The sequence below is a fragment of the Python bivittatus genome, unplaced genomic scaffold (genome assembly GCF_059951505.1).
Source record: "Python bivittatus isolate LINGU-HERP-01145 unplaced genomic scaffold, Pbiv_v1 ctg000020_np1212, whole genome shotgun sequence".
Classification (NCBI taxonomy): domain Eukaryota; kingdom Metazoa; phylum Chordata; class Lepidosauria; order Squamata; family Pythonidae; genus Python; species Python bivittatus.
Genome location: NW_028277030.1, coordinates 117,366,516 through 117,379,050, shown reverse-complemented (window position 1 = coordinate 117,379,050; position 12,535 = coordinate 117,366,516). Strand labels below are relative to the sequence as shown.

Here is a 12,535-nt window from a genome sequence, read left to right as displayed (position 1 = left end):
GGAAGTACTGTAGATATGCCAGAAGGAATTCATCATCCAGAATAGGATCCAGGTTAGTAACAGACACATTCAGTGGTATTTGGATATGTCTCCCCATAACTAATCCATGAGGTGTAAGCCTCAAATTTTGACTGGGTGGGTTGTATATGCTCATTAGAGTGAGTAACAGAGCATCTAGCCAAAATAGATGATAGTCCTGGGTGAGTTTAGCTAATTTATTCTTTAGTATGCCATTAAAGTCTGCCTTAAGATTCAAATTCAAAACTTTCTCCAATGGATTAATAATATTGTTGACAAAGTGTGTCCAGTGATCAAAGGTTATGAAGCAGAGGATATGGTACCTGGGCACCAGATGATGTAACAATACTTTAGCTACAGAAATGGCATCAGCTTTTCTTGTTGCGAATGCCTCCACCCATTTGGAAAACATGCTTATAGCCTTTTGAAAATGGTAGTTCAATAAAGATCTACAGGCAACACTGTTATAGTCAGAAATATCTTTATAATAATAACAAATACTGTAAGGAAGAAACTTGGAGAAAGACAACTCAGAATCTGACAGTTTGAGGATATTTTTCTAAACATTCTTGATTCTATCTTCTATCTCTTCTCATTTTACTTCATATATTTCTGACATAATGGTTGTAGCCAGTCCCAAAGCCTTCCTGCATGCTTTTTACAACCTTCCACTTACCTTTATATTTTGTTTAGATAAGTGGGCATAGTTTTAAACAAAGGACTGGTTACAGCCATCCACCTTTCTAAGAATACCTGTGGGATCCTTCTGGGAACTAGAAACATTTTTGAAACTAAAAATGGTGCTAATGGTTTGTTTTACACCATGCCAACTTCACATATTAAATTTAAGCATTTTGAAAAACAAAACTTAAAATCAGTTAAGCAGGGAGATTTCGGTGGGTGCCAGGTGCCTACCCTTGTTCTACATATACAATGTCATTTAAAGCTGGTGAATAATTTTGGTTAAGATACTAACCTTTGGTTTGGCAAACGTAAACAAGAGTTTTTCAGTATGCTTCTCTTCTGTATTCATGTTGTTTACCACCAGCATAAAGTCTTCCTGATAACCTCCAAAGGTCACTAGGTTCTTATATAAATATGTCACTATTAACCTCTTGGAAGTCCAATAGAAATGATGTTCCATTCAAGAGAGAGAAAGAAAAAAAAAGGGAACATAATTTCTACTCATTTTAATATACGTGGCTTTGAACTCAGAAATTATGTAGCTTTTAGCATGATTATAAGGGAGCCTTTCATTTCAGTAATAATCTGCCAGGACTGCATTTTGAACCTTTTTACTAATGTGACCAACACACAATCAGTTCAACCAAATTATTCTACAACATGCTCACTGCATACCATACCTATCCCACGCAGACGCAGGACACACAAATAAATAAATCAGACTATCACAATCATAATGTTTATTGAAATATATGTACCAGTGGATTGGATCCTGACTTACTCATATTTAAAGAACACCCTTTGAAAGCAGAGGCACAATATCTAACTATCTTCAGCCCTTTTGATTTTAATTGATCTACATTAAGTATGATTAAATCTGGATCCATTCCAATGAGACTTATTTTTCAGAAAGAGCACTTGGCATTATGGCCTGAGGTATGCTTTTAGAAATAACCCCTTGTAATGGGATGTGAGAATAACACTGAGGAACAGGAGGAAGAGTTGCAGCCAAGACAACAGATAGATAAGAGAAATCCTGTTTTCTTTAGGATAAAGGCAGGGAAGGGGGTGGCACATTTAGACTTGCAAGGTACTGTAATACTGTATGTATTAGCATTCATAAATTTGGTTTCCTTGTCTGGTCTACCTCAAAGGGCTGACAACAATCTTGCAAGTCTGAATGTGCCTCCTTTCCCTGCCTTTAATCCTAAAAAGAACTAGGGAGGGTCAAGTCTGAGACATTTTCTCAAATTACTTTTTCTCCTTTGGACTCAGATTTCTTTTATCTGACCAATGTCTTGGCTGTGGCCCTTCCTCCTGTTCCTCAAGGTTATTCTCCCATCCCATTGCACCCCTACTCCCAATCACGTTCACATTCACCTAATGAATAATTATGGTTAGGATAATAATGGATATTTTCTTCTAGCAGCAATTTTTATATATGGTATTACAGGGAGGAGATGCAAAAGTTGAGGTTGAAGAATCAGCATTTATATTACAAATTGTAATTTCCATAATAGTACTATTTAAAATGCAACTTTTCAAGAATATCTTCTAATAGTGAGAATCTAAATCAATGACAACCAGTTGTACAGGATGCTTTCTTTAGCACACAAATTATATAGTTTGCTGAATTCCTATTTTATATAAGCTGGCCTAACAGTATAAATAACATTTGCTGTTATATACCATTCATTTCTTTATAAAGTATTCAAACTATTTTCCTCTTACCATGGAGTTATATTCAAGAATGTTAATACCATTTTCAGAAACAGCAAGCCATATCAAAGTGCTCTCCAATGTGGATACTGTCAAAAGCTAAAAAACAAAAAGAAAACACATATATATACACACACACACACACATACTTAGCTGCAGTGATGACATTACATACAATAATGAACTGTTCTACACTTTAATTAATAACTGAAATAATGAACAATTATATAAAAGAAACTACTTGGAGGCAAACAACAAAGGCATATTGGCATTTCCTGTGGAAACAAAAACAGTACTACAAAGATGTGGTGGGTTCCCCTTCACTGGATATATTCAGGCAGAGACTATACAATCACTTGCCAGGAATGCTTTGATTTGGATTCTTGACTCAATGGCCTAAATGGCTTATTCCAACTCTGCTTTCATGATAATCAGATTTTCCTGCATCTGGAGTATTCCATCATGTTCAAACATAAAGTGATATCAAAACAATTAGGTTTTTGACTTTCTATGTTCTACCTTAACAATTACTATTTAATAATGATGTACTATTATATGTATAATTTATATAGTGCAGGTAAGGCAGGGTGCAAGTTATACCACTGGGTTACATTAGAAGATCATGGGAGGCGATAGTTTTATTGTACTCTGCACTGGTTAGATTGCACCTGGAGTGCTGCACATAAAAAGGGACACAAAAAAATCCTGGAAGCGGTTTGTAAGAAACCATGCCTTATGAGGAAGGGTAAAAGGAGCTGGGCATGTTTAATTCATAAAAAAGAAGATTAAGGAGAGATACAATATTGCTCTATAAATATCTAACCAACTGTCATGTGGAGCGAACAGATCTTTTACTTGTTCAAACCAAGAGCAGAACAAGGATCAGTGGGTTGAAATTAAAAGAAAGGAAATTCAGGGTTAAGATTAGGAGGAATTTCCTGACAGTTAGCAGCTGTAAAGCAATGGAATAGTTTACCTAGAACAATGGTGGACTCAACCTCACTGGAGGTTTTCAGATGTGGGTTGGGTGGCCATTCCTGAACTGATTAAGGTGTTGACCTAGATGACTTGTGTGATTTGAGCCAACTCATTCTGTGCTTCTACGATCATGATCCTTATCAGTTAAATATTTCCTGCTCCATTCAATACCGTTTATAAAACCCACGAAGGTACTAATTATCAAATGCTTTAATTTTTTTTAATGACAAGGATAGAAAGTGCAAGGGAACAGTGTACAGGCAAAGATTTTTTTTTCTGGTAAAGAAGAAAGTGAAAAATATTTTAAATTAGGACCAAAGTTCATATACAAAAGTTGTGGCTATAATAATTTAAAACAGGAAAGAAATAATTTATATTGAAAGGGTTAAGAATTTCCTACTGCATCCATTTTTTTCAGCTCCTGTTCTGTAAATAACAACTTTCTGTCTTCAAAACAGTTGGTTATATTTGTTTTTATATATTATATTATTTGCTTTTCATTTAATACTGCAATCTTAAGGCATTTAATTGAAAAATAGTTCCACTAACCATGGATATAGGTTAGTTAAAGCATCCCTGAAAATGTTCTTGAAGGGTGACATGAATCCTTGAAGTAAACAATTTCTGGCTTTCTTCAGCAATTACCAACTCATGGCACTACTAAGTCTTATGTTTTGGGAAGGCAATTTTTTTATTTTATTTATTTTTATTCATCATACTTATATAACAATGTCATGGTTAATAGATATAGATTTATATAGCAATGTTATGGATAATAGAATTTCTGGCCTATTTCATTTCAAAGATATGACCCATATATCATTAACTGAGCAATCATTGTAAAAAGAACTAATAACTATCACTATATTTGTTTACATTTCTTTAAAATGAATTAAATCAGTAAAAATTCTTACTTTTGCTGCAAATAGCTTGGCACCAAAGAGAGGCCACTTCCGTACCACAGCAAGGAAAATGCGCACACAGTCTGCAGCAGTATGCCCACGAAGAGCCATCCATTTGGTTGATAATCTCTGGTAAAGCTGTCTTTTAACATGAAGCATAAGAGGAAAAATCCAAAATAAAACAACAATATGTGGTAAATGAAATATTATTTGAAATGGAGCACAATATGAGATATATAATAGTGTCTGTTCTTTTCTTTCTCTCAGTTCTTAAACTCTCTCCATTACTTACCACAAATCCACTAAGGTAGTATTGTACTATAACTTTTTTTAAAATTTTGGTTTTAGCAAAGGATGTGATTGTGGTATGAGACAATTTCCAACCTACTGGGCAACAGAGATGGGAAAAATCTCTGAATGATAAGAAAATGGAGCAGATAGCCACCTGTACTCTTCCAGTTTACAAGGTATGTCATGTTTTGATGCACAACATTGTTTCTTTTACCATCCTATATTCTGAGATTTCAGGCAACAATTACAATAATTAATGACCATGATAAACATAGTAAAATGAATCAAACAATAAACAGTATTGAACATTATAAAACACAATGGTGTACATTTACTATGTGTGTGTATTCATCACATGTTTTGAAAGAATTTATTCAACTTGTCCAGTCTCTTCCCAAGGAATAAAAATTACTGCAATATTTAATGGGACATTTATGTAACTCTGTCTGTAGCTTATTAAAAAATATAAATATAAGCAACATACCTTAACTGTTCTTCTGAACAGTTATCTCTGTATCTTTTGGGGTAAAATTTCTCTACAACTTGTTTTAAAGTTTGATTAGATTTTGACTGGGAAGTTACTTGACCTGCTGGAGTTGAGAAAGGTCTTTCAAAGTCTCCAATTTCCACCTAGTGGATAAGCAACATAAGAAAAAAATAGCGATCACAAAAGCATCTTAGTACCTCAGTGTATTTAAGCAACTATAATCTAATGTGTATGTTCTCAGTAATCTTTTAAATAAACTTAATAAATCTAATCGCTGTAAATTCTATGAGTTATTTTTTAGAAGCTAAAAGTTTTAGATGCAGTAATTATCAGTGCCAGTAGAATTAAGTGTAAACATGCAGACATATTATGCCTAATAAAGTGTATATATATATATATATGTGTGTGTGTGTGTGTGTGTGTGTGAATAAACTTTAAACAATACTATTATAGAATAGAGCAGTGTTGTCCAAACTTGGCCACTTTAAGATGAGTGGACTTCAACTCCCAGAATTCCCCAGCCAGCCATGCTGGCTGGGGAATTCTGGGAGTTGAAGTCCACTCATCTTAAAGTGGCCAAGTTTGGACAGCACTGGAATAGAGCTAGTCAAATGCAATTGTGTTAATCAAATAGTGGCCGTCATTTTCTTCAAGGAGAGTTAAAAATCAGATGAAGGCACTACAGTATTACTTCTGCTCTTAGACAATATGCGACAGAATCTTGCTTTCAAACCCTGCAAAAATGGAATCTGTCATACAGATCACCACATGTCATCTGTCTGTAGAGAAACACTGCTAGGCCATTTGTTTTGTGACCATGTAGTTCAATTACTGAGGAGTAGCAATCAAGGAATATTGGTCTGGATTCGGACTGAAACATCCCTCTACTCACACCAAGGTTCAGTCTGGGTTATATCTACCACCCGTTATTTATGAAAGAAAAACTTGCATTCAAGGCAAAGTATGTCTGTTTTGACCCTGAGAGGATAGAACTGGATGTTTTAATTCAGTACGGAGTATTTATCCATTACATTCCTTCTTTTATTTTCACTTATTCCATAAGACACTGAGATATTTCATAATTGTTGAATGGGATTCAAGTGCCTCAAGAAAAGTTAATTTATAGCATGTTAATGTTTCTGCATTAAAAGTATTCTTTTAATTTAAATTTAAAACACTTTTTCTTTCCATTCACAATATTTTGCTATTTGGAAAATGCCATAAAGCTGAAAGAGTTTAGTGCTCCCCATAGATTACTTAAGCACTCCTTAAAATAATTTACAAAAAGGCACTTATTTTCCTCATGAAACCATCCTTCCCATTTCATGAACCTTTTTCTTTTTGTTTGCCTAAGATTTTTTTCTAAGGTATATCTCTCATCTTTGATAGAATGGACATGTTTCCTAAACATTAAAAGCTAAATTAATTACCAAAAAACATATAGAGTGTATTTTACTAAAAGCAAACTTTCAATTTCAGACTCTCTGGAAATGGAGTAGCATATAAACTGTAGTAATAAAAAACAAATAAATCTTAAATCCTCCTATACATTATGTGGGACTGCAAAATCCTATTACTGATAACAAATTCGGAAAATGTCGCTTAGCATTAACACTAAAACCTATCATTTGGAAATATATTTAAGCATCAATTCATCAATTATCCCTTATTAATTTTGCACTTTGGCTATTACCAGAAAATAAAATGTTGAATTTGGATTGGAAATACATTTCACCAATCTGATAGGGCTTTTGTTCAGATAAAAAAGAATTATTCCATGCATAAGGCCTAACATTTCAGAATATAAGAGTAATTGATTTATCTATGCTTTATATCATAAAAGAAATCTACATCTAATGGCAGACATCTGGCAAATCACAAACATAATTACCTGGGCCAGAAGTGCTGCCAATTCTAGTGCCAGATCTTTATTTACAGGGAAGAACCCATTTATAATTTGATCATTTGTCTGATACATTAACAGCAGCTTTTCTCTTTCTGTCTCTCCCCGGATTTGTACTGAAAAATAGAGCCTGTGAAAGAAAACAGTGATATGTTAAATGCTGATAATCACATAGTATGTGCAGGGAATAAATTATAAGGTACTGATATATATAAAGTCAGTTCTAGTAATAACTTGAAATACACATTTTAAAGACTACTAAAAAGAAGTCTGATCATTTTTAAACTGAATTCATAGAAAATGATGCCCTATGTAGAAATATCAAAAGAGATACATTTTAAGACTGCAGTTGTACAATGCAGTGAAAGCAACATTCTTTTTAGTGTGATATTTACACAGGTTCTAACTAACCATCAGTATTTTGAAACTTTTATAAATGAAATAGGAAGAGAAAAGGTAGCCCTACAGTGGGAAAAATCACAAGAAATAAGGCAAGGAGATAAAAAGGGAAACCAAGAGAAGGCTAACATAATAATCTGAATTTCCAGTTTTCAACAGAAAATTTCCTTTCTCAGAATAGAAGACCAAAATAGACAGGAGAACCAGTTTATATTTGTTTCTCTTTGGTGCACTACCATATTTGCCTACAAGTTGCTTTCAATGTGGAAATAACCTTCTCTGATGAAACCCAATTTAAGATGGTATCTTGGTTAAGATGGTACCTTTAGTTCCCTCTTTCTGAATTTTCCACATTCTTATTAGGAAATAGGCAAGCTAAGAAAGGAAGATTCTGGCGGATCTTCCTAGATCCTTTGACCTGTTCTTCCCTTCTAGTTTTTCAAAGAGAGAAAAAGAGATGAGATCAGAAGTATAACGCACTTTGAACCTGCATCCCCTTAACATTTTAATAACTGTATTGCTGAAAGCCTGATCAAAGGCATGTAAGCAATCAAGAACTAGAATCTTTGAAAAGTAGCTTCATGTAGGAAATATGAATTAAGGTATAAATCTATTCTAAAGCGCAAAGTTTTATAGGGATAGAAGTGAAATTCATTATATTATACCTGTTTTTGTAAGTAAGCCTAACTGTTCTTGTGCCTTCACATTTCCCAGGATGCTGCTCTTTAGAGGCTTGCTCCCATCTAGAAATAATGTCACAGATCTAGAAGGAAAGCCATGAGGAACATGTTTATTCCATGAGGTGCCCCATATTGTACATTTTGGTTAAAACGTATTTTATTGTGCGGAAAGGATGCATGCCTACACTTACTTTGATATAAAGTAACAACTAGAGGGAATTATTTTACTGGCCATTAAGCAATATCATGCAAATCAACTGTCATAGAGTATTATACTTATATTAGACTGAAAGCACTGAACATTTTTACAGATATCCTTTTCAAATTATATTTTCATAATGAACTTTATGAAACTACTTTATGAACAAAATTTAACAGAACAATCCAGAAATCTCCACCATTTATTATGCTACTTTATTCTGTTTGCATCAAGAAAAATATTAAACACATTAAATTTTAGTTCCAAACTTAACCTTCTTATCAATAAATACTATACACACACACATATGGAACTCATTAAAATAGCTGCTCACCTTGATGTTTCCTTGAAGACAGTGTTCAATATCCTTGCCAGAAGGATCATCAGTAAACAAAGCAAATCCTGACTGCGCTGGTTTTCTCATTCCTGTATCCTGATTGAGTGTGTTCAAAAATTCTTCAACAGTGGTAGAAGCATCAAATCCAACAACCTACATAAGGCCACATGAATTTTACATCAATTAAGTTTGCACTAAACTTGAATGTCAGATTTTGAAGAAACAACTGTCATGCTGAAAATATGAAAGTAACATATTGGATTCAAGGATGTTCTTCCACCCTAAGAAGTTCATATATGGATTCAAATCAGACTGAAAATATAAATACATGATATAGATCTAAAGAAAACTGCACAAAATTCAAAAATAAAAATATGTGTACAGAAAGACCAAAGAGGTGGGAACAGGAAACCCTCCATTTCTTCCATAATAGCTGAGCCCTAGAATTACATTTCCCATATCATTAACCGACATCTTTATTCTGATCCAGCATTAAACTCATGACAATTTGGTTTGTGGGTACTGAATGGTATAGCAGACTGTCTCTGCTTAGTCCTGCTTAGTGACTGTGTCACAATTCCTGCTTCATATATAGTTTTTTAAAAAAGGAATTGTTTTTGAATGCTCCAAAATCAGTGTAGATATTTTAAAGCAATGACTCGATGGACAGAGGAAAGGCAACTTTGATAGATACAAGCGGCCCTTTTAAATTGTGGGGATCTTATTCCAATGTAGAAACATAGACAATGAAACAATGAATGACAAGATTTTGAATCTTCGGTAACTGAAACATATATTATGGAGCCTATGGACACTCTCTTCCTCCTATAAATATACAATGTATTTGCTCCTTATTCTACTTGCTTGATTGCAGTGGATTTCTCTTTATTAGCTAAAATTACCAATGCTATGATTGGAAGCTTCAAAAGAAAAAGGATTACATCTATTACAAGCACCACACAGTCATTGGAACTAATTGTATGCTGTCTGCAGGGAGCACTAGCATCCGGTGTGACAATCAGAAACCTTCTTCATCAATACCATGAAAGAACTGTACATAACACTAAAGCCAGCATGAGTAGGGTGATTCTACCCATCACCAGTCAAGCCAGTTGCTCTGAAGATGACCAGCTGCCATGAGGAAACCACACTGAGCTTCATGACCAGGCTGACTCAGCGAAATCCATCCCTACTAACTAAGGAGGAGGAGGAAATACACTGCATGGATGAACTAACTTTAAAAATATAAAAGCATGTTGAAAAACCCATCTGCCATTTTGTGCATAAAATAATAAAAAAAGTAAGGCCAATAATGTAGAGAAGTGAAAACTTTCAAATGTATTCTATGGTCATTTCTCTGTTTATCAACCACAGATATGCAAAACCACAGATTCAAGACTGCAGATAACAGGGCCTTTTGCACATCTTCCTTTAGCCAAATGAAAGTGGAAATAATACTAATGAGTATTCTGAAATACAATCAGTAGAAAGACTGAAATTACTTTGCCACCACAGAAAAATGAGAGATTATCCTTATTTTTAAAAAAATACCAACACGAAATGTTGGCTAATCATTTATTATATTATAAATTGCTGCAAATTGTTTTTCTAATGAAAATTTGTATTTGTTTTATCTGGTCAAATTTTATTTACTGAATAAAAGTGTGTACACATAAACAAACATTCAGATTGAAAATTACCTGATTATCAACAAGGAGGGAACTAAACCTGTGGAATCTTTAATTATCTGTGGCACTTGTGATTTTATCTTTCCATTATAATTTTATATTATTTTATGCTTAAGATCTACCTGGTATATGCCATTCATGAAATGCACTGGAATGCTAAAAGGTAAGGAGTGATGGTAGGGATTTCTTAGAAGCGTTGAAAGAATTTCCATTCTTGATGGTCTGGCTTCTCTGTCACCATTCTGTTGTGTTCTTTCTACACATCGTTGACAGTAAATTGCATATTTTCCAAATTCAGTCCTATAAACACAAAGCAAGTCTTTATGAGCTAAAATTTTAAAACAGATTTCAAGTAGTCATGTTAATATATAAAATTTTTAAATATGTTACTTTGCTTTGCATATTTCTCTAACATCTCCACTGAGAAACAGTATGTGGATTATGTACATGGATTTAGACTCGATATACAGAGTTCCAGACTGGCATGATCACACCCTCTATTAAGTACATTGCAAATGTGAAGAACTGGCTTTTCTTTTGCAAGCTATTAACTCATGGCTTTCTAGGTTGTTTCCCTGCTGGAACAGTGAGAGTAAGAAAAGCCAGGAACCCATGCATGGATGCATCCATGCATTTATATATATAAAACAGATTGGAGTAGAAAAAAATGAGAATTGAGATAAAAGTCTTAGGAATGGAAAAATCAGAACAAACAAAAATTCTTAGAAATCAATGGTTTAAAATGAAGAATAACACAAAGGCCAGAAGTTCTGACCAGGGCAAAAAGCAAATCCAAACTGGGGAATCTACTGGTACATAGATTTAACCAAAATGTGAATGGAATGACTCCATCTTTCCTGTGGACTATGAGATTAATCCTTTATTGAATGTCTCCTCTCATTTAACAGAGAATGGTGTCAAGAAAAAGCCATCCAAATCTCATTCTAGTATTTAAATGTTCAAGAGATATCACATTATTAAATATTTTGTATCTTTCCTGATCCCTTAAAACATGGCTGTGGGGTACACATGTAAAATGCAGAACAGTGACTTAAATGCTGTGCCAGCTCAAGGGTATATGGCACCTCTAGACCACACTGATGGCACCACTTCCTGCCAATGCAAAGATTTGCATTTTTAGAATAGCCTTTGTTTTTGGAAGGAGGGGCAGCACTGGGGCTCCCTAAGCTTTGGTGCCTTAGGCTACTGCCTACTTGGCCTTAGCCTAAAGCTGGTCCTGCCTGAACAAGCCTACTAAGTTTCCAATAAGGCACTGTTCAGTGGAGCCCAAGTTGGATTTTAAAACTGAAAAAAAGAATGCTGAAGTCACAGCATTCAAGGTTAATTAACTGAGGTCACAATAATAGTTAAAGTTACATGTTTTATATTTCTATGTTACATTCCATTCCAATATTTCAATAATAAAAACCAATCTTTAGATTTCAATGACATTATCTCTTCATAAGATATACCTGGAATCTGCATTCTTCTTCAAATGAAGTTTGAGGAACCAAAGGAATGGGTGCTGTGGAAGGAAGAGTCCAACACAGAGTGCTAAAAGCTGCCAGGCCTAGTCAAGAAAGAAAAGCAGAACCATTGACTCAAGTTTCTCCCAGAATCAAACTGTCTTCAAGCAAGGCCTATGAACATAACAGAAAATGAACCACTGAGAATCCAGTTTAAAGACGTTAGTTTTGTGTGCACTTTTGTGAGATTAGAGAGTGAAGATAAATGAAGTCAGTTCTGCAACAGAAATAATGGAAAAATGATACATAAACCTCAGACAATGTAAACTCCCAAGACTAGTATTAGAAATATACTATGTATTTGTTTTATCACTTGCTTTGACAATCCCAAACAATTTGTTATCTATTATAATGGTATAATTCATCTTAAATGTTCTAGTATAATTATATTCTTCAAATGAATAAATATGCATTGAATTAGTATAGCCAGGACCCAGTCTAAAGGATTTTTAAACATCAACATTGTATTCACACAGTACATTGTGCCCTGTTCATTTTGCTATTTCACAGGTTTTCCATACTCTAACTTAATGACAGATAATACAGAGAACAATATATAACAACTGGAATGGAAAGTGACATTAAGGAATTATCTGGAATTAAATATCTTCGGAGATGAAACAAAGTTAGTTGCTACTGAAAAGAAAAAATTATAGAATTAATAGAGTAAAAATAGACTATTTTTTCATCACATTCTGTTGGATTTGTGTGTGTGTGTGTGTTC

The 12,535-nt window shown here is 34.0% G+C and overlaps 1 protein-coding gene across 2 annotated transcripts in view; it reads right to left on the bottom strand.

Annotated features, from left to right (window-relative positions):
* PLEKHH2 (pleckstrin homology, MyTH4 and FERM domain containing H2) overlaps positions 1-12,535 on the bottom strand; it is an 85,691-nt gene that overhangs the window by 4,838 nt on the left and 68,318 nt on the right. For both annotated transcript variants that reach the window (XM_007438080.3, XM_088147583.1), the window contains 9 exons: positions 11,758-11,855; positions 10,408-10,585; positions 8,595-8,750; positions 8,047-8,144; positions 6,971-7,112; positions 5,077-5,222; positions 4,314-4,443; positions 2,434-2,520; positions 995-1,132 (listed from right to left, as the gene is read on the bottom strand). In XM_007438080.3, coding sequence (XP_007438142.2) covers positions 995-1,132; positions 2,434-2,520; positions 4,314-4,443; positions 5,077-5,222; positions 6,971-7,112; positions 8,047-8,144; positions 8,595-8,750; positions 10,408-10,585; positions 11,758-11,855 — 1,173 coding nt within the window. The remainder of the gene's footprint in view (positions 1-994; positions 1,133-2,433; positions 2,521-4,313; positions 4,444-5,076; positions 5,223-6,970; positions 7,113-8,046; positions 8,145-8,594; positions 8,751-10,407; positions 10,586-11,757; positions 11,856-12,535) is intronic.